Source organism: Xenopus tropicalis, chromosome 7 (genome assembly GCF_000004195.4).
Source record: "Xenopus tropicalis strain Nigerian chromosome 7, UCB_Xtro_10.0, whole genome shotgun sequence".
Lineage (NCBI taxonomy): Eukaryota > Metazoa > Chordata > Amphibia > Anura > Pipidae > Xenopus > Xenopus tropicalis.
This window is the reverse complement of record NC_030683.2, coordinates 63325459-63348246: the sequence shown is the minus strand read 5'-3', so window position 1 is coordinate 63348246 and position 22788 is coordinate 63325459. Positions and strand designations below refer to the sequence as shown.

At 39.7% G+C, this 22788-nt stretch overlaps 1 protein-coding gene across 4 annotated transcripts in view; it reads right to left on the bottom strand.

Annotated features, from left to right (window-relative positions):
• The window catches only part of rassf4 (Ras association domain family member 4), an 88773-nt gene that overhangs the window by 11581 nt on the left and 54404 nt on the right, over nt 1–22788 (bottom strand). For 3 of the 4 annotated variants that reach the window (XM_012965863.3, NM_001100272.1, XM_031904744.1), the window contains 4 exon segments: nt 12330–12475; nt 8219–8286; nt 5825–5973; nt 808–909 (listed from right to left, as the gene is read on the bottom strand). In XM_012965863.3, the coding sequence (XP_012821317.1) occupies nt 808–909; nt 5825–5973; nt 8219–8286; nt 12330–12475 (465 nt within the window). 4 annotated transcript variants of the gene reach the window in all.

Here is a 22788-nt window from a genome sequence, read left to right as displayed (position 1 = left end):
CCTCTTTTCATTTTTCAAATGTTGGGAGGTATGCATTTTATGTGCGTGTAAAACAAATCAGCCATCTAATGTAAATTTTGTGCTTTTTCTAAGCACAAAATTGTTTTAATCAGTAGTAAATCTTTTCTCTCGGATATTCCAATGTAGATGTATTCTACTTTGATGTGATACACTAATTGAAAGTATTTAACTATGTTATATGCAAAGTGTGTGATTTCCATCTGCCACCTCTAATTTGTGAGAGAATAGAGAAATCGAGAAATCTACACAATTTTAATCCAATTGCTGTGTTTAAAAACTGAACTTTCATAATTTTCTTTGTTTTATAAGAGAATAAAGTGATTTGTATTTTAAACTATATTATAGTATCTGTGACTTTGATGTAAATATGTATCTGAAATCCAGACTGGGGAAAAGACACAAGGGAAGCTTGCCTGTATGAGCTTACTGAGAGGCTTGGAATCACCACAAGGTTGGAACTTTCCTTTTCTTTTTCCTCTGTATGGGAGAGAGGTGGTAGGCCTGCTTCTGATTAGTAAGGACAACTAGCCTGTGTTAGTTAGAGACCATTAAGTGGTGAGGATTTTATTTTGAGCTGTTTATATGGTTATATTTGTTCCAAGTGAAAATAAACTGCCTAAAACATACTACACTCATGAGTTGTGATTATACCACCAGAAAGCTGATCCCAGCTGTCTAACCCCTGACAATACGCATTTCTTTGGTCCAATTTTTATCAATAGGAGATAATATGCTTTTTTTGGTTATATTTACTGCAAGTTAAATCCACATTTTTACCCAGCCTACCCTGAATTTCCATAGCAGCAGCTTCAAGACTTGACATGTATTCATTTTACTTGTAACTCGAACATTTGTTACTGATCCGTAGGCTGGTGTAAACACAGAAGTCTGAAAGAAGAAAGAAAACAAGACAGGGTGGCAGTGGGAAAGTTATAAGAAGTAATAGAGAAGTAACATAGTAACATAGTAAGTTAGGTTGAAAAAAGACGTATGTCCATCACGTTCAACGATAATGCCTATATGTAACCTACCTAACTTCTAGCTGGTCCAGAGGAAGGCAAAAAACCCCATCTGAAGCCTCTCTAATTTGCTGCAGAGGGTAAAAAAATTCCTTCCTGACTCCAAGATGGCAATCGGACCAGTCCCTGGATCAACTTTTACTAAGAGCTATCTCCCATAACCCTGTATCCCTTCACTTGCTAAGAATCCATCCAGCCCCTTCTTAAAGTTATATAATGTATCAGCCAGCACAACTGATTTGGGGAGGGAATTCCACAACTTCACAGCTCGCACAGTAAAAAATCCTTTCCGAATATTTAAACGGAACCTCCCTTCTTCTAAACGGAGTGGGTGCCCTCGTGTCCATTGGAAGGACCTACTGGTAAATAAACCATTAGAGAGGTTATTATATGATCCCCTTATATATTTATACATAGTTATCGTCACCTCTTAAGCGCCTCTTCTCCAGTGTAAACAGATCCAACTTGACCAGTCTTTCTTCATAACTGAGACTTTCAATACCCTTTACCAGCTTAGTTGCCCTTCTCTGGACCCTCTCTAATTCAATAATGTCCCATTTAAGCACTAGAGACCAAAACTGAACAGCATATTCAAGATGGGGCCTTACCAGCGCTCTGTAAAGGGGATGAATAACATCCTCCTCCCGTGAATCTATACCCCTTTTAATACAGATCAAAACCTTGTTTGCCCTTGCAGCTGCTGCCTGGCATTGCCTGCTACAGCCAAGTTTATTATCTACAAGGACTCCAAGGTCCTTCTCCATTACGGAGAAGTAAGTAAGTAAAATGCGATAACTTGCTCATACCTTTGTACAGTGCTGTCCAACTGGTGGCCTGCGGGCCACATCCTGTCTGAAGCCCCCACCTGTCTGGCAGCTGTGAATGCTTACCTTTGTGTAAGCTTTAGATGGTATCAGTACTGAGATTAATTGTGTGGGGGGGGGGGAACAAACTGTTCATGTTGGAGAGGACATGATCAGTTACTTGGGTAGTCATGATAGCCTCCTTTCCTACTGCTTGTCCTGCTCTATGCTGCCTGTGTGTGCCATACTCTGCCTGTCCTATGCTGCCTGGGTGTGCAAATATTCTACCTGCTGTATGCTGCCTGTGGGAGGTGAACCTGGCAGGGGTTTGTTCTGGGGGTTTGCTAGCATTTGAAAATCGTTGTTTGGGGAGCTCTAAGGTGTTTAATTATGTGCTGGGTGTTGCTGTGCTATCCACACGGGAGGAGAAGCCATGTGGATGTAATGTTCTTTCTTAATACAACATAATTTCTTTTACATATGAGTGAAGGCTGGTATCCCTGCAGTGAGTACGAGTTATTTGTTTTTGGCGTGCTTCCACCATTAATGTGGGTGTGGTTTTAAAAGGGAGTGGTCAAAACTGTCTTCCATTATTGGCTCTCTACCACATAGGCCACAAAAATGCCGAACCTTAGTACCACAGAAGTTGGACAGCAATACTTAATATATAAAACACACAACTGCAATATTTGTCAGAGAAATTAAAGGCAACCAAGCCATCACAGCTCAGTGAGTCAATTCGGTACAAACCAGGAAATATATTGCACTCAAATATGTGTTGGTATATTTAATATTCAAACAGACTTCAAAGATGCAGACTGTTACCTGTATTATCCACTTATAAAGTTGTTTTTACTTGTTTGGCCTAGACACTGGAATAGCAATCACATGCATCCACATTAAATCTAGGTTAATATTACAAATGTTATCTTCTCACTGCAGGTTTTTCTAAAATATTTGGACAGATGTCAACAGCCTGCTGAGTCTTAGAATTGCTCGCAGGCTGCTGCTGCAGCCTTAGCTGAAGAGTTGTTAATTGTAAGAAACAGTTGAGTGAAGGGAGCCAAAGTGTTGGGAGTTAAAAACTATATATCAGTATCACTTTAATATTTAATATTTTGATTGGTTGTCTTGGGGATATATATATTTTATACTGTTATACCGAAAATTAAAATGATATGATTCTCTGGAACACCGAACCAGGCTTGGACTTGCAATTTGTTTCTTCTCTCCCCATAACTACTTGACTCTTTGCAGTGTCACTGCACTTTGCAAAGCCACTTTAAATCCTCACTGCACAATTTCAAATATTTCATTGCATTTTTTTTATTGTAAATACTTGTACCTTTATTGCACACTTTTATTATATTTAATATTTGTATTTTTTTTTTTGTCTATGTAGAGTTGGGAGGAACACGGGTCAAAAAAATTTCATTAGAAATGCCAGGACTTGTTTTTCTATACATGCCCCATACGACCTTCTACACCTTTGCAGTTAATGTTAGTTGGATAGAGTGGCATAGTAAGGTAGGAATAATAAACTTGTTTCTATGGATACCTCATCCCACCATGAGCTCCATGATATAGTGGCTCACACTAAATATGACTTGGTGCAACTATGAACAGAAGCACCAGAAGCACTCCCTGCTTGTCAGAGACAAATTGTACACTTATAAATAAAAATGAACGTGATGTGCCAATATGTATCTCTGTCCTGACAACAAATCAAAACAAATACCTGTGTTTTGTTACAATTTGCACAGGTAGCATGATCTCTCATCCTCCTAATCCACAGAGAGATTTGCTACTGTGGGTGACAAATGGTTAGCAGCAAAATGTATACAACTCTAATCAGTAGAAAATGCAGGAGAATGCTGTCAGTGATTACTTGATTCATATATTTTAGCGCCAGTCACTCCCACTGACACCAATTCAAAGGTATTTTTAAGGGACTTAAAAGGAGACATATAGGACTAAAAAAAACTTCTAATCTTGTAGGCAATTATGAATAATACTGTATAGGGTGCTGTTTTTAATTCAGGCTAAAAATTAATAATATCTGTAAAAATTGCCCCTTTATTCGAGTACCCTATAGCTCTGCTCTGGTCCCTGCCCATGTTTTAAATGAAGGGAGAGAAAATTTCAATAAATCAGCCTGAAACACTACTTTTGAAACTATACTCTCTCTATATTTAGATATTTAGGGTATAACCCCTACCAGTAGTCAATTCATTCAGTTGGCCTAAATTGCAGAAGAATATTCCCACCAATTTGAAACCTTGTGTAATGTGGTTAAACTGCATCACAACAGAAAAGATGAAGCTCCACGTTGGCAGGGAAATAATTAAACCTGACTGTATTATTATCAGGTAAAGATAAATATACTATGTTTAAAATGCTTGGAGGAAATAAAGCAAATAAATATACATTGAGTTATTAATTTTTCCTCTTATCAAGCCCATGGGAAGAGTACAAAATAAATGTATACCAGTCATTTCCTTGCACTGGGCTGCTTAATTAGGAATTAATAAAGCTGAGGTATGTCACGTAACAAGCATATAATGTATGGGCACAATGATTTGAAGCCTTGCCCTCTGAAGTTTATATAAAAGAACCAGTATTCCTAAAAGTAGACTGCGGGGCCGATTCACTAAAGGTTGATATAACGAGCAATATTTATAGCATGTGTTAAAAATGTTATCACTTCTTATTTTTTGCGACTTAACGCTCGATTAACTAAAAGGACACGTGTCATAATTAAGAAGCGATGTTCTTTGCATTATATAACTCGTGATGATCGATTTTCTTGCGTTATTTCCCGCTGCGTGCGTTATTTCCTGTCGAGTGCAATATATTTCGCTGCGTGCAATATTTAGTGCACGATATTATGCACGTAACTATTACTTTCATAAAACTACTGTTCCATTTCCCTGAAAACTGGAGGATGCATCACTCTAGGGCCACCACATACTTTAAGTACTGCCCCAAGTAGGTGTCAATATTCGCACAGATTAATGCAATATTTTGCGCATTTAACGTTTCATATGCTTTTGTGAATCATGTGGTAGTATTATTTCTATCCGCTAATTAACGCAATGCGTTAATAATAATGCTTAGCGATGATGCGTTTTTTGTGTGCATGCGATATGCGGTTTAACGCATGCGAAATGACTTTGATGAATCGGTACTTATTTATCGCATGCTTTTTAATGCAAAGCATGCGATGAGTGTTATCGACCTTTAGTGAATCGGCCCATAAGTATATTTTAATGTTGTAATTTCCATGAGTGGATGCTCTATCTATATAGGCTTTATAGCATTTATGTGTATAATTCAATACATTTTGTTGATTTTACTCCATACCTGAGCTTTTTTCAACCTCAGTGGAATTCCGGAGTGCCTGCCTATCTTGCTTACTTGATTCCTAATTGGCTCCCCTATGCTGAGGGTCTGGGGCATGAGCACCTGGACCACCATGTGCCATGGGTAAGCTCCTTCTCTACCATATCTGCTTAGATCTATATATCTCATGAGGATTAATAATTGGATGCTCTATCTAGCCTGATATAAAATGTGTGTGTAGAAGCATCAGGCAAAATTGACTGAATATGGAAAACTGCATGTTCATTTTTAATAACATCAAAAAAGTGCAGGGTGCTCCTTGAGACCTCGCATAATGCTTAGAAGAATAAGTCACAGATGCCAGGGTTGCATATCTTAGTCTATAAAGAACCAGAGTCTAAAGGTCATTGTACACAATTGTATAAATGACATGCTCTAAGGTCTAAGAGGCAGCTTCACCACTCCTTCTGTGCTCTAGTTTTTGTTTTTTGTTTTTTATATCTCCAGGTAAACCACCATTTAGTGGGATGTTGACATGTTAGAAAATAGTTATTTATACGTTTCTTAACGAGAGCAAGTACAAATATAAATCAGTCTTATGCATTACACATATCTACAAACAAATTATATCTCCCATACCTTGTGATTGTAAAAGTGACCATTGATAGAGAACCTATGACTTTTCAGTTTCTGCACTTCTCCTGGGCTTCGAAGCTTTGTTCGCATTTGAACAAAACTGGCATCACTTCTTGTCCTTTTCAGCTGTGGGGTTTCCTCCTCACTTGTATCTGTAATGTAGTAAATAGTCTGCCTATCAAGCTAGAGCACCCAACCTCCCAACTTTTTTAAAATAGAAAGAGGGAAAGAAAATGAAATGCCGCGCGCAGGGTGGCAACATTTTTTGTCCATGCTCATTTTTATGACCACACCCCCTTAAATACCACTCCCATTTGACTACATTTGGCAGTTTACTTAAAATTTGAACTTCTTGTTTTATGTGTTATTACATTTTTGTTAAAAAAAGCTGAAATTTCCCTTTAAGCTGCAAGTCTCAGTTCTCCCAAGAAACCTGTTTAGTTTATTAGTTACAATTGTATCTATTGTATGCAAGCATGGATTTTTAACTTTCTGGGCTCTCTGCCAAAAGCCCACTAATTTAATTAAATGTGAGAAACAATGTTTTTTAAAGCGGACCTGTCACCCTAAGAAATAATTCCAAATTGTTTTCTTTTGTGTTTATCAAGCAAAATGAACTTCACCTACACTGTAGAAATTAATTTAATCTTATTTTCTTCAGCCTTGGAATTCACAATTGCAGCAAGCAGGCAGGCGCCATTTTGTGGACACTGTTATTAAAGGAAAAAGATAGGTAAAGTCACTTGGGGGTGCCAAAATGTTAAGCACCCCCAAGTGACTTTAACCGCCTACCTTTTACCCCGGGCTGGTGCCGCTGTCAGGAGAAAACAGCACCAGCCCGGGGTAGCTGTCGGCACTTCCTCCTTCCGGCTTCGCTGCGCGCGCATGCGCAGTAGAGTGAAAAGCCGAACTTAAACATTTAAGTCGGCTTTTTCGCTCTACTGTGCATGCCCGGCCACCGGCAGTTTAGGAAGCTGAAGGCAGAAGGAGGAAGTGCTGCGCTCCAGGTACCCCGGGCTGGTGCTATTTTCTCCGAACAGGGGCACCAGCCCGGGGTACAAGGTAAGCGGTTAAAGTCACTTGGGGGTGCTTAACATTTTGGCACCCCCAAGTGACTTTGCCTTTCCTTCTCCTTTAAGGCAAGCTTTGCATCCTGCCAAAATCTTGTTTCTGTGCCAGTATGGGGGGACCCGATACCCATGTCCATGCACTGGTTACTAAATTAGATTGTGAGGAGGGGGGGAATGTGAGGGGTGCAGCAACATCTAATAAGTTTTGAATTGAAAGTAAAAGTAACTGTCTGCCTAAGGCATAGAGGCAGGGCAGGCAATATATGATTGACAGCTGGGATTTTTAAATGTTTTTATTATGGGTATGGATGTGTTAATAAAGAAAAAGGCTTTTGATTTCATATTTAATTTGAAAAGGGCTTTTATTATACAGCTTTTTATGCCTGGGTGACAGGTCCACTTTAAGTCCAGGTGAAGCTGGTAAAGATTTCTGGGCTCTCTGCCAGAAGCTACTTTTTAATTAAGTTTGAGAAACATTTGTATCCAAGGCTAATGCCACACGTAGTGTATGGAGTGTATTTTCTGCAAGCCGAAAAATGATTGAGAGTACGCTCCATGCACTCAAAGATATGAAGTTTCACATTTTTTGGCAGATATTGGCTACATGTGCCTGAACCCGAGTGTATTCCATTCATTCTGTTGCAGGCACAGGTAGGGGAATTTTTGAGCATATGGAGCGTATTCTCGGCAAGCGTTTCTCGCCATTAGCCTTAGAGCATGTGAAGATCGTTAGCATTTCTGGGCTCTCTGCCAAAAGCTACTTTTTAATTAAACTTGCATCTTTTTTAGGCTGATGCCACACCAGGCGTAGGGCTGATTTTTTCGGCAAGCGGAAAAACGCTTGCCGAAAATTCAGCCCTACGCCTGCTACTTGTGCCTGCACCCGAATGAATTGAATACGCTCGGGTGCAGGCACATGTAGCCGATATACGCACGAAAACGCGAGACTTTGCATTCTCTCGCGTTTTCGTGCGTATATCGGCTACATGTGCCTGCACCCGAGCGTATCCCATTCATTCGGGTGCAGGCACAAGTAGCAGGCGTAGGGCTGAATTTTCGGCAAGCGTTTTTCCGCTTGCCGAAAAAATCAGCCCTACGCCTGGTGTGGCATCAGCCTTAGTGTTCAGTGCAGGAGATCAAAGAGAAATGAGGGACTTTTCAGTAAAAATCTGGGACTGCGGGTTGAGCTGTTAAAAGTGGGAATTTCCTGCAAAAATTGGGACAGTTGGTGAATGATAATTCCAGAATGTAGTTTCATCTGAGTTTGCATGCTTAAAAATAGGAAAAAAATTACATTTAACTGTACCTACTGTGCCTTCTCACTTACTTCTGCTATTGGCATTGTTATTCAACTCTTCAGGGTCGTATGGACTTTCCACTGGCAACATCTCTGGCCTATGCAACAAATTAATGCAATTCATTACATAAACAGACAATACTTGCAAACACAAGCAGGGAAAGTTTCTTAATCTTACACAGGGTTATTTTGTTTTAAGATTATAAAATCTCTCCCATTATTCCATAATGAGGTACGAATACAGTTTTTTTCATATAAACCGATTATGGGCAGGAACCAGTGGGAGACAGTGGAATGTGAAAGTCAGAATGTGTGGATGATACCCTGCTTATGCTACATTTCAGGTGCCTCAGTAGGGAGTATGATCTGTATGCTTTTATTTGTGGGTGTTGAGGCTACACCCAGGATGCTCTTTTGCTTAAATAACAATCAACCCAGGCGATTTATTCGGTTGCTGGGGAATCACATTAAGTAACATGTTCTGTGTGGAAGTATAAAACCAGGAACCAGATTTTGTTATAACTTGAACCCATTAATCCGTATTTATTAAGTTTTGAAATGTATTCTTGTCTAAGTGAAGTCTTTTTTTGTTTTACTGCAACTTTGCTTGTACAAGAGATGGGGGGCAAAAGAATAGCCTGGGCATGTATGAAGGAAGTAATTACCAACTAAAATGACCACATGGCCAGAAAGTGACTAGCACATTTCTCTTTACATAATTCATACGGTCAGTGGCTTATCAGTTATTTTCTGATGTGCAAAAGAGTGCATGAAGCTCAGGTTAATTACAAGACTTCCTTAGCATATGTAAGGGTGCTCTCATTTTTACTTTATACATAATGCATATTTCAATAAAGATCAGCACCTCTTACAGCAAAACTTAAAAGAAATTAGGGCCCGTGCTGCAAGTCCAGGAGCGCTAAAGGGTGCAAAAGCCCCTAAGTGCTCATTCATGCTTGACTTGCAACATGGGTAGTATTTTACATATTCAAATTAGGATTCAGATACAGTTCGGTATTCGGCTATCCCAAAATAGTGGATCTAGTGCATCCCTTATTAGCATGGGCCAAATGACTGGATCAGCCTGATTTGGCCCAACACATGGTTACCAAAGATCAGCTCGTTTTTAAGCGGCCTTGACCATAAGACCTTTGGAGCAGGGCCCTCTCCCTATGTGTCTTAACAATATGAATCCCTACACTATTGGAAAATGGCATAACTGTGTGAAAAATTACATTTTATTTTTATTACATATACTGCGCACTGGCGCAAGCTAAGAAATCTGCAATCTCTATCCTATTGCCGCATGAGATCTATTACATTCGTGCAGAGGCAAAATTGTTTGCAATGTGAATAGTTATTCACATTTCCATTAGTGACCTATACTACATTCCCCCATATGTATCTTCTGCAGTAAAATGTCAATGTAGGTATAAATTATTAAGTCTTCTGTTTATATCCTCTTAAGTAAAACACTGTGTAAAATGGTGCTATATAAATAATAGTAATAATAGTTTTCTATCAGCAGGGGTGAGCCTATACATTGTGACCCTGGCCATTATTACAGGAGTAGGAAAGGTAAAAACTAAGTAAGCTCTATCAGAAAAGTCTATGTAAATACAGCCATAAGCACTCACAGGGAAGCTGCACTGAGTCCTCTATCAAAAGAAACACAGGATTTCTTGTCTCATTTTTTGTAAACATGTTCTTAGGGTATCTGACTTTCTCTTTCAGAAAAATTCTTCATTCCAGGGGGCCAGAGTAGCAGCTCTCTCCTGTCTCCCCTCTCCTGCTCCCCCCTCCCATAAGAATTCATAAAACTCACTCTCCCCACTGCAAGCAGGAAGCTATGAAAACCAAGCTAAAATGGCAGCTGCAATCTTAAACAAACAGAGAAAGCTTCTAGGGCTCTTTACTCAGGTATGATAATGCTTTCTGCAGAATAAATATAGCACATAGCACCCTACAGATGTGGCCTAACACGTTTCATGCTTACCCATCCAGCCTATGATTAAGTGCTGGGTAAGCACAAAACGCGTTAGGCCATATCTGTAGGTGGTTATTTATGTTTTTAATGGATTGAAATAAAATAACTTTTCAGTGGCTTTTTGAGACATTTTCTTAGTTGCTAAATGTATACAGTGCCTCAGATTTGTGATTGTGCACTGACCAGCATTTACAACAGGAATATCACAAACTTTCTGAGATATTCAGTAGCATGCATTTCTTAAAGGGAAACTGTCATTATGTGTCTTGATTTATTCATATGTTTGTTAGAACATACATATTACAAACAACTTTTAACAAATAAAATATATTTCAAATTAATTCTTAAGTTATACATATTTTCATTATCACCCTGGTTCATTTATTATGCAATCATACTGTGCTGCCATAAAAAGTTTTACAGCATCAGTCACATGATTTAAGGCAGCTGGTCCCCTGAAAAATATTTTTCATGGTGAGGGCAGTGAGGTTGTGGAATGCCCTTCCTAGGGATGTTGTGATGGCAGATTTTGTTAATGCCTTTAAGAGGGGCCTGAATGAGTTCTTGAACAAGCATAGTATCAAAGGCTATTGTGATACTAATATCTACAGTTAGTATTAGTGGTTGTATATATAGTTTATGTATGTGATAGTATAGATTGGTAAGTATAGGATGTGTGTGCTGGGTTTACTTGGAAGGGTTGAACTTGATGGACTCTGGTCTTTTTTCAACCCTATGTAACTATGTAACTATTTGTGAAGCACAGACTCTGACTCTACTGCATATTCAAGTGATGTCTTTAAGTCAAGCACAAGCTATTTATAGATTCATCTATCTGCCACTTCTTCTTCTTCTCCTCTGTATCTTCTGTCCCCCTCAGTTACAGTTCTTGTTTAATCACCAGTATGCCCATCTGCCTGCCGAACAGTCCTCCCCACCACTGGGCTTCCCTAGCAAGCATGCCACAACGAAAGTGGTTGACTTTTGTAATGTGCATAATAGTGGAGGGAAGGTAGCAATAATTTGTGTCCAGCGTACAAAATTGTACAATTTACCCCTTCCAAGTGCAATTAGAACACACAACAATTTATTAAAGTTTTAAGGTACACCTGCAAAGGATCAATCATTCACAAACACGGTTCATGCTCAGCATTGCTTCCTTCTGGAAGGGTGTTAGGGCTATGAAAGACAATGAGATGAGTCACCGGTGATAAATCTCCTTTACCGGTGGGCCACTAAACTAGGTTTTGTACGATGTAATCTGTACGTCTATGGCCAGCTTTGGTGCAATGACACCTGAACTTATTAGTCACCCCGCAATTAATCTCTTCTAGTGGTGGTGACTAATCTCCTCTGAATGCTTTTGTAATGCCTATAATGTAAATCGTCGCTAGGAAAACATATGTGTTGCTTTGGCTTTCCAAAGTCGCCTCACATACTAACTTGGGGTGACTTCAGAAAGCTGAAGCAATGCATACATTTTCTTACTGCTGGTTTACATTATAACTGCTAGGAAAGCATTCAGAGGAGAGTAGTCACCATCACTAGAGGAGATGAATTGCGGGGCGACAAATCTCCTTATGTGTCATTGCCCTTAGTGATGACAATAATCTTATGTTTTCAGTGTTCTGTTGACAGGATGGCTAGAAAAAGCTCTGTTTACATCACTTAGTTAAGGACAATGGCATATGGGAAGCTTTCCCATTGGCAATAAAGTGAATTGCCAGTGAGAAGGCATACGTGGCGCTTCTTTTTCCAAAAATGTTTCAATAAAAATCACTTTAGTATGAATCTTCATCCGGGTGCCAGGTGTTGCTGACCCATGCAACTACAAAGGTATGGGGGTGCTGTTTGTCCTATGTATATTTTGTTACAAAAATACATTCTGCATGCAAAAATATAAATTTTGAACCCACATAGTATACTGCCTCTGTGTGTGCAAATTATATGGAAGGGGGATATGTGGGGATAAAATATTATCATTTGCAAATAAAATGATATAATCTGAATGGTTAATCCCACTCAGTTTGGTCCCATAAGATTTTAAAGTAGCCTTTAAATGTTTCCATTTAGCCACTTCTGTTGCATCTCATCTACCATACATTAATACAGACATATGTTTTAGCTATTAGCACCTATCCCAAATTCTCTCACCTGATTTTACTTAGAGATTCTTGCCTCCAGGGCTCTGAGGGGCTGAAACATATCCGCTCATTATCGTCATGCATCTGTAGTCTGATTGGCCGTCGCAAACCCCATGAAATATTTAGAAGGCCTTCTACCACAAGTTCTCCTTCCTCCTAGTTTAAGAATTTATTATATGGTAAAATAGGATTGAATGTAAGACAACGTTACAAATCACAAGTGATAATTGAGTAAACATATTCTTTAGGTAAGTTCCTGTTGTTTCATCCAAATTTAAGGTATGTGCTAAAATCCTGATCTCACCCTTCCTCTCTCTCTCTCTTTACCCCAACTCATGCACAATCCTACTTTTTCTATTCCTGAACCAGCTCAGATACAGCACTGTTGACCAGGGATGCTGAATGCTGTAGTTTGAAAAAAAAAAATAAGAAATTATTCACACAGAAATAATACTACTACTACTAAGGGATGACTTGCCTAGTAACCAACAGCAAATAATCAGCAGGTAGCATTTACTGGCAGTAATAACATCTGTGTGAATATATTGTATACGTGTTTATATAAAGTGAAAGTAAAGCCTCCCAGGCAAATTTTTAGTTTTAGCAGCAGTTCCCCCTCTTTAATATTTTCTATGACACTTGCCTCAACTTATCTGTGCCCTCATAACATGCCCAGAACTACAGAGCTGCTTGACAGCATTGACCACCACCTTTATCTGTGTCTGTAACTTCTGTTTTCAGCAGCCATCTTGGTAATTAGCAAGCAGCACATGCACACTGACACCCAAACTGGGATATCGGGGTACTGGGAATTATTGGTTGGACTGGCCAACAGGCCAATGGGAAAAAAATCTGGTGGGCCCTAGTCCTGTTGGGCTCCTTTTCACCTAGCATGTTGGAGGGTGAGCTGGAATACTGTTGACTAGTAATGAGTGGAGACTAGGGTAGAGAAGTAGTAAGGTGGCAGAGTAGTGGGCCCTTGATTCATTTCTTCCCATGAGCCCCCCAATAGACCAGTCTGACACTGTGTGCATGTTCCTAGTTAAAATCCATGCTGGCATTTCAAGACCCCAAATGAAGGAAAACTTTGTGGTTTGGTAGCTTGGAATAGAAAACCAAATTTATCAATTTTTGACTCCTTACCTTACTTTCCAAAAATATATAGTTTCCTGGGGTGAACCTTCTATTGGAAGATTTATAGAAGCATGCTAATGTGTGTTGTGGTTGAAAATTTTAATTTTAGTTTTTAACATGTACGTGTCAGAAATCTCCATAAAACTATATATTTGATATTGGCACATGCATGAAACATGCAGGTTTCTAAAGAAGTTGTATTTCCACATATTGCTATATTATGCAAAATAGCAATTTCTTATTTTTTTGGTATTTTAACCCTTAAATCTTGTTACTGAAGTGGAATTACAACAATATTTAGAAAAAAAAAGACCTGCTTGTCCTAAAAAACTGTATAGTCTTCCTAAGTAAACTAAAATTCCCCTTCAGGAAATTACTTGCAAATGAAATGCAAATTCATTATTACAAGGCTCATGTAGATGGGAACTTAGTTTGATGGCACACTGACAGATTTAATAGGAGCTAAAGACAAATTCATAAAATATGTTGGTAAAATGGCATCTAAGAGACAGAGGGGCCAATTTACTAAAGGTCGTTAAAGCTTTAAAAACTGTTCGTTAATTAAGTACTGATTCGTCAAAGTAATTTCGCATGCGTTACTACTCATATCGCAAATGCAAAATCTCAATTATCGCAAAGCGTTTTGTCCATCGCATTGTGGTAATTATCTAATAGGAATAATACTAATGCATAATTGTCAGACATATTTTAAGCTTTAAAAGCATACAATGTCGCGATAATTACTGTGAAACTTAACGCCTCCCAGGAGTAGGCGTTACTAAACAACACTGCAGCTGGTGATTGTCTGTGGTGACAAGATGGAGTTTGCAGTCAGATTTTTTCTGAAATCTGAAAAAGACAATCAAGTATGTGTTCGCCCTAGAGTGATGCACCCTCCAGTTTTCAGGGAAGTGGTAATTTTCATAGCGGTAGCTTTCAGAAAGTAGTGGTTACGTGTGTAATAGCGTGTGCTACATAAACGCATAAACATATTGCATGCTTTAAAATATCTCTTAAAAATGTCATCGCGGGGGGGGGGGGGGTGGAGCTGACCACACACATGTGAAGTCGCAGGTTCGCAGGGCTCCCGCTCTGTACCTCACTCAAGCGATCATTTTGCTACCTTAAGCAATATTTTTTTATAAGAGCCACAAAGTGACCTCCCCCAATTACCTGACTGGTGTTATTGTTCAGTTCACTCTTCCATGAAGCAAATATCAGGCCAAATCCATGGAACTAAAGTTTATATCCCATAACGTTAAGGGGCTAAATTCCCCTGTAAAGCGAAGAATGGCAGGCCAATATTTTCACAAAATATAGGCGGACATAGTGGCATTGCAAGAAACATACTGGTCCGACAAAGGGCCTCCCCCCTATATACATAGATATTACCAAAAAATATATGCCACGACTTACCATACTAAAGCTAGAGGGGTAGCTATAGCTTTTCACCCCCATGTCCAATTTATACATACCCATTCCATCTTGGATACTGAAAGCCGATATATACTAATAAATGGTACAATAATGGGCAACCCTGTAACGTTTCTTAACCTGTATGCACCGCCTACAGGGGCCAAATAATTTTTTACCAAAGTATTTGATTTGTTATCATTGCATTCTCAAGGTACTATTGTTGTCATGGGGACTTCAACCTGGTACTCGACCCACGACTTGACCGCTCACAACATACAGCTAACCCAACACTGAACTTCCCGAAATTTTTAAAACAACTCATGCAAGAAACAGCCTTAGTAGATACCTGAAGAGCCTTACACCCCTTCGATACAGACTACACCTTTTTCTCCCCAGTACATAATTCTTATTCAAAATAGATCAAATTTTACTTCCACAATTAATGCTCCATAATGATGCCTCTATTCTTAACATAACTTGGTCCGACCATGCACCAACCACCTTAAAGCTACAATTAACTCACGCACCACAACCCATACATTCTTGGCATCTAAACGAATCTCTACTATCAGATTCCACCATAACCACATCCATTACTGATGATTTACAGGAATGTTGGCTCACAAAATTAGATGAAGAACTCTGCATGGGAACAATTTGGGCAGCACATAAAGCGGTCATAAGGGGTTTATAAGGTTGGCGTCCCACAAAAAGGAAAAAAGAATTGAAGCTATTGTCAAACTTGAAAGAGAATTGAGAGACTTGGAGGCAAAACACAAAACATCAACTGAGCCCAATATTTCTCAGAAACTGACTGAAATAAGGTCAGAATTGCAAAAACTCCTGATCAACAATGCAGAAAAATCAATAAGGTGGTCTAAACATAAGTTATTCCACCTCAAAGATAAACCCAACCAACTATTGTCCCAGGGCTTTAAACAAATTTCTTACATAAACAACCCTAAAGTAGCAAAACTAGTTAACCCAGAGGACATAATACAAGAATTCCACAATTTTAATTCCTCACTTTACTCCTCCCCACCCCTAACAACCCGCAACAAAAGAGATACCTTCGTGGAGGCTATACCCCACCCAAAACTGACCCAAAATTAAAGAACTTTACTTAATAACCCGATTACAAAGTCACCTTAGCTATTAAAACCTTAAGATCTAACTCCAGCCCTGGACCAGATGGCCTCCCAGCAAGCTATTATAAAAAATTTAAAGAATTTTTAATTCCACATCTGACTACCCTCTTCAATGATATGATGCAAGGTCACTCTCTCCCTGCCGATATGCTCCAAGCGAACTTATCCCTCCTCCTGAAACCAAATAAAGATACAACAAACTTACAAAATTACCACCCTATATCTGTACTAAATGTGGAAATTAAACTCTTTTCCAAAATACTGGGCCCTAGACTCAACAAACTAATGCCTAAACTGATACACCCAGATCAGTCAGGCTTCATTTTGGGACGACAAACAACAGATGCAATCAGACGACTGCTCAATATAATAACATATATAATAATGACTTGCCTCCAAGTCTCCCATACTCATGTTAGATGTGTACAAAGCTTTCGACTCCGTAACCTGGCCCTACCTATTTACGTTTTACCCCGCTTCAATATATCTGGGGCCTTCCTAGACAGACTTAGAGTACTATACAACAACCCAACTGCAAATATAAGGCTGTTCCATAAACCATCCCTTCCTATACAGATTAAAAGGGGAACTCGTCAGGGGTGCCCTTTGTCGCCATTACTTTTTGCACTAGCAATGGAGCCTTTAGCAAAAATGATAAGATCAAATGCAGATATCTCTGGATATACTAAAGGCCCCAAAGAATACAAAATTAGCCTATATGCAGATGATATATGTATGAGGATATCTAATCCCCTGACGGGCCTCGCTAACCTGTTTTAAATCCTAGACCGATTTTACCACATTTCAAGATTGAAGGTCAATATATCCAAAACAGAAGCACTACCAATTAACATCCCCTCACAAAAGAAACTATTGGAACTTAACTTTCCTTTCCAATGGAAACAAAAATCAATAGCATATCATGGAGTCAATATAACTAAGACATATGAGTCGTTATACGCAGCAAACTACCCCCCCCCATTTTTAAACAACTACGTGGGTGACTTGCTGACTGGACTAAATTGCAGATCTCTCTGTTTGGGAGAATAGCAACAATCTGAATGGTTGTTTTACCCGAACTCCTATATCTATTTAGGGCCCTCCCTATCCCAATTTATGCTAAAGAAATTCACTCTTTCCAAAGAGACACTATGAATTTCATTTGGAATAACAAAAGACACCGGATAAACAAGGGGGACACCCAAGGGGGACATACTACAGAGCGGCCAGACATACCCAACTCACTCAATGGCATTCACAACCAAATACAGTTCCCTGGGGCGATTTTGAGAATGCTTTCATCTTCCCTTTACAAACATCAGCTTTACTATTGACAAGCACACAAAACATATAATCACATCATATATCAAATGCCATCATCTTACACCACCTAAATATTTGGACCCTACTGAAACCCAAAATTTTAACACACTAAACAAACAGCAATCTACAACCCCTAGTAGGGAACCCAGACTTCATACCAGGACTAACAGCAAAAAACTTTGCTTTAACTATAACTTTAATAAACTGGCAGACCTCATAACTCCCAGAGGACTGAAGTCATTAGAATATCTCAGGGAAAACAATAACGTTCTCAGAACACTATCGATACACACAAATCCACCACTTTTACCTCTCACAAAAACCAAACCACCCAACAACAGAGATGTCTGGTTTTGAACTCCAGTGCAAGTCTCCCACACGTCTCTCAGGGTCAACAACCCAGATATATTGTCACTTAAGGGCAGAGCCCCCAGATAACGTATGCAAATACATGAGAGAATGGGATACAGAGGTACATTCCCCACTTCCCTACCAAAAAAGGGTACAAATATGGCAATCTGCAAAGAAGATTTCCCCAAATATAAGTATCAAAGAAACAACATACAAACTTCTTTCCAGATGGTATGTTACGCCAGTTTTAAAAAATAAGTTTAATTCCGCCTCTTCACCATTATGCTTTAGGGGTTGTAAAACGCAAGGAAACTACTTCCACTCTTGGTGGTCTTCCCCAACAGTAGAAAGATTCTGGTCCCGAACATTTCAACTCATTTCCCAGGTACTGCAAACAGAAGTCACTTTGGACCAAGAGCTAGCATTATTTTCATTACCTACCAAAAACTTAACAAAACCCCAGAATAAACTGACCCTACAACAGCCGCAGCATGCTGGGTTATCGCTCTGAACTGGCTAGCCCCACACTTATCTATCTCCCAACTAAAATCCCGCGTGGAATATATACAAACTATGCATTACCTTGCAGCTACCCTTATCAGACTCGCTGGATCAACATCAAGAAATCTGGGAACCCTGGACGACCTTCAAAACTCAAGAACTTCAACATCAGCCGATAAAACAACAGAAATGACCCTCTCCGAGACAACTCTACTTTCTCTCAGGACATTAAATACTATCTACTGCCATTGACACAACTCAGCTTCTCTTACCAAGATGCATTGTAACCCATGTCACCGATACTGTTACTAATCAACGTGTAAAAATAAAATTGATAAATAAAGAGATTTAATAAAAAAAAAAAAATGTAATCGCAACATAAATAACAACAATAAAATCTCTTCTTAATTCAGACAAGTGTCTTTTTTGTGATCATTAATTCTCCGAATATAAGAAGGGAGAATATTTTTAACGCATGCTAAAAATAACACTCGTTTTTTTCGGACTTTAGTGAATGGGCCCCACAATCTAAAAAGTTTCTATTTAAAAGACAAATTCACAAAAGTGGAGACAGAGGTTTGTGAATAAGGTGGAAAATCCTACAAATCTATCTCCACTTTTATTTTGTCTCAATTTCACCACTTTTTTGAATTCCCCCAAAGTGTAAAAACTGTAAAAGATATATATATAGAAATGTACATGCAGAGAGAGCCAGCACTCACAGGACTTTTCCACATATAATCAAAAAGAAAAGAAAAAAAAAGAAAGAAATGGTTGACAAGGAGTATCCTTACATGGTGATTTATTAATCCAACGTTTCAGTTCCTCACAGGAACTTTCGTCAGGGAGATAGGCACAGTATGTGTACAAACACTTTTAAAGGTACAGAGTGGCGCCAAAAAGCATTGCTAGGCAACCACACACCCATACAGTCTACAGTAAATCAGTTGGCGAACAAAAAGAAAGAAGACAAAGAAGAAACAAATAAGGAACAGCGAGATAAGAACATAAAATAAAGTAGCACAGACCACTGCATGAGGTACACTATAAAGACTCAGTAGGCCCGCAGTCCCCATTGTGCCCAACCTGCATATATGCACACTTGTGTGGATCACCAAGGGTGGGGGAGGAAATGCGGCAGAAAACCTCCTCCTCTGGTACCCCATACTCCCCTGTTCCAAACCTATACCCCTTCGTGGTCGCAGTCCCAGCGGATAATGAGAACGCCCCTTGCCATAGCAACCAAGGACGCACCCGCAGTAGTTCGGGTGCTATATTTAGGAAATGTAGAGAGGCATTGCCAGGTCCATATAACATGGGGGATGCCATGGGCCAACTCAAAATTAGTCCACAGTTCCCCTGACTACAGCTTCGGGTAGTATTAAAACCGTGCCAGCGGAGGGACAGACCGTTCCTTGGGTTTTGGTATAAGGCACATACTTGGGGACCACCCCACTCGGGGCTGATGGTACCTTGCGCTGGGCATATAGAGGAGTAACAGCTGCCATAAAACAAACAGATGCTCAGGGTACGCCTGCTACCCTATTATCACCCCACTCAGTATATAGCACCTAAGGCTGGACATGGGACTGATATTTGGGATACTCAGTACAGTGACCCCAGTGGTGGGGCAGTGTTTGTGCACACATAGCTACGAGTAGCTGGCAGGGACATAGCAAAAAGTATACAAAAGTAAAGAGATAATTGCACAGAAATATAACAAAATTATAAAAAATAAAGTGATAAGGACACACAAGTGTTGCAGTTCATAACCAGTAACAGAAAGTTTTTCACTGGTTGCTGGAAGAAAATTTACAGAGACAGATTGAGTTACGTGAAACAGCCCAATGGTAGCATTTCATTCAGGCCCCGAGGGGCCACACAGTCCAATGTGTGAATCCATCTGGATTCTCTGCGCAGTAGGGCTAAGTCTCTATTGCACCCCCTCATTAAGGGTGGTTGCTGGTCGATTGCCATACATTTGAAAGTGGGAAGTGGATGTCATTTTGCCCAGAAACGGGTTGAATGAATGAATGTTTAAAGGCTTTGCTAATTGCTGAGCGATAGTTACCAACCCTTTCCTTTAACATATTCACCGTGTTGCCCACGTAGTACAGTCCACATGGGCACGTGATTATATACACCACATAATTGGAAGTGCAGGTTAAGCGATGCTTGATCTTGATTCTTTTGCCCATATGGGGATGAGGAAAATCTGGACCAGACAGAAGGCATCGGCATGTTACACAGTCAGGCTGCTTTTTGGCGCCACTCTGTACCTTTAAAAGTGTTTGTACACATACTGTGCCTATCTCCCCGACGAAAGTTCCTGTGAGGAACTGAAACATTGGATTATTACATAGTTACATAGTTACATAGGGTTGAAAAAAGACCAGTGTCCATCAAGTTCAACCCATCCAAGTAAACCCAGCACACCTAACCCACACCCACCAACCTATACACCCACATACACAAACTATAAACACAACCACTAGTACTAACTGTAGATATAAGTATCACAATAGCCTTGGATATTCTGATTGCTCAAGAACTCATCTAGGCCCCTGTTAAAGGCATTAACAGAATCTGCCATTACCACATCACTAGGAAGGGCATTCCACAACCTCACTGCCCTCACCGTGAAAAACCACCTACACTGCTTCAAATGGAAGCTCCGTTCCTCTAATCTAAAGGGGTGACCTCTGGTGCGTTGATTTTTTTTATGGGAAAAAAGAACATCCCCCATCTGCCTATAATCCCCTCTAATGTACTTGTACAGAGTAATCATGTCCCCTCGCAAGCGCCTCTTTTCCAGAGAAAACAACCTCAACCTCAACAGTCTCACCTCATAGTTTAAATCTTCCATCCCCTTAACCAGTTTAGTTGCACGTCTCTGCACTCTCTCCAGCTCATTAATATCCCTCTTAAGGACTGGAGCCCAAAACTGCACTGCATACTCAAGGTGAGGCCTTACCAGGGACCTATAAAGGGGCAAAATTATACAATGCCCTTTTTTATACAAGACAACACTTTATTTGCTTTAGTAGCCACAGAATGACACTGCCTGGAATTAGACAACTTGTTATCAACAAAAACCCCTAGATCCTTCTCCATTAAGGAAACCCCCAACACACTACCATTCAGGAGATAGTTCGCGTTTATATTATTTCTACCAAAGTGCATAACTTTGCACTTATCAACATTGAACCTCATTTTCCAGTTTGCTGCCCAGTTATCTAATTTTGTCAAATCGCTCTGCAAAGCGGCAGCATCCTGCATGGAACTTATAGTTTTGCACAATTTAGTGTCATCAGCAAAAATAGAAACAGTACTGTCTATGCCCTCCTCCAGGTCATTAATAAACAAGTTAAAAAGCAAAGGACCAAGGACTGACCCCTGCGGTACTCCACTAACCACACTGGTCCAATTAGAAAATGTTCCATTAACCACCACTCTTTGTAATCTATCCTTCAGCCAGTTCTCTATCCAATTACAAATATTATGTTCTAGGCCAATACTCATTAATTTGATCATTAACCTTCTGTGAGGTACTGTATCAAACGCTTTAGCAAAGTCCAAGTAGATGACATCAACTGCCATTCCAGCATCGAGGTTCCTACTCACCTCCTCATAAAAGGCGACTAAATTAGTCTGGCAAGATCTGTTACGCATAAAACCATGCTGGCACAAACTAATAGTATTGTGAACTGCAATGTATTCAAGTACCCTATCCCTTATTACCCCTTCCAAAAGTTTTCCTACTACTGATGTCAGACTAACATGCCTATAGTTTTCAGGCCGAGAACGGGATCCCTTTTTAAATAACGGCACCACATTAGCAATCCGCCAGTCTCTCGGCACCATGCCAGACCTCAATGAATCCTGAAAAATTAAGTGAAGAGGTTTGGCAATCACAGCGCTCAGCTCATTTAATACCCTGGGATGAAACCCATCCGGCCCTGGACCTTTGTTTACCTTTACATGTTCAAGTCTCCTTTGAATTTCCTCCCTAGTGACCCATGCGTCAGTAGTTAAATTACTAGAACTGGGCATATTAAAAGGGAAGCCTTCATTATCTGGCTCCTCAGATGTATAGACAGATGAAAAATAAGAGTTCGAAATTTCAGCTTTTTCCCCGTTCTCATCAACCAACTTACCCCCCGTGATAACAAGGTTCCCACCCCTTCTTGCTTCATTTTTTTACTATTCACATAATTAAAAAATAATTTTGGATTCTTTTTACACCTAGCTGCAATATCCCTTTCCATTTCTATTTTAGCTTGCTTGATAGCTTTTTTGCATGCTTTATTTGCTTCCTTGTACCTGATGAAAGTTTCTGCTGTCCCAGCTAACTTGAATGCCCTAAAAGCACGTCTTTTCTTACCAACCTCGACACTAACACCTTTATTCAGCCATAAAGGTTTTGCTTTGCGATGCCTCTCCTTGCTTACAAGGGGAATATGCTGTTGTGTATACCTGCAAAGCAATGTTTTAAAGATGTTCCATTTTCCTTCTGTGTCTAACCCCATGAAAAGCCTTTCCCAGTTGACACATTGCAGAGATGCCCTTATACTGGCAAAGTCTGCACGTCTAAAA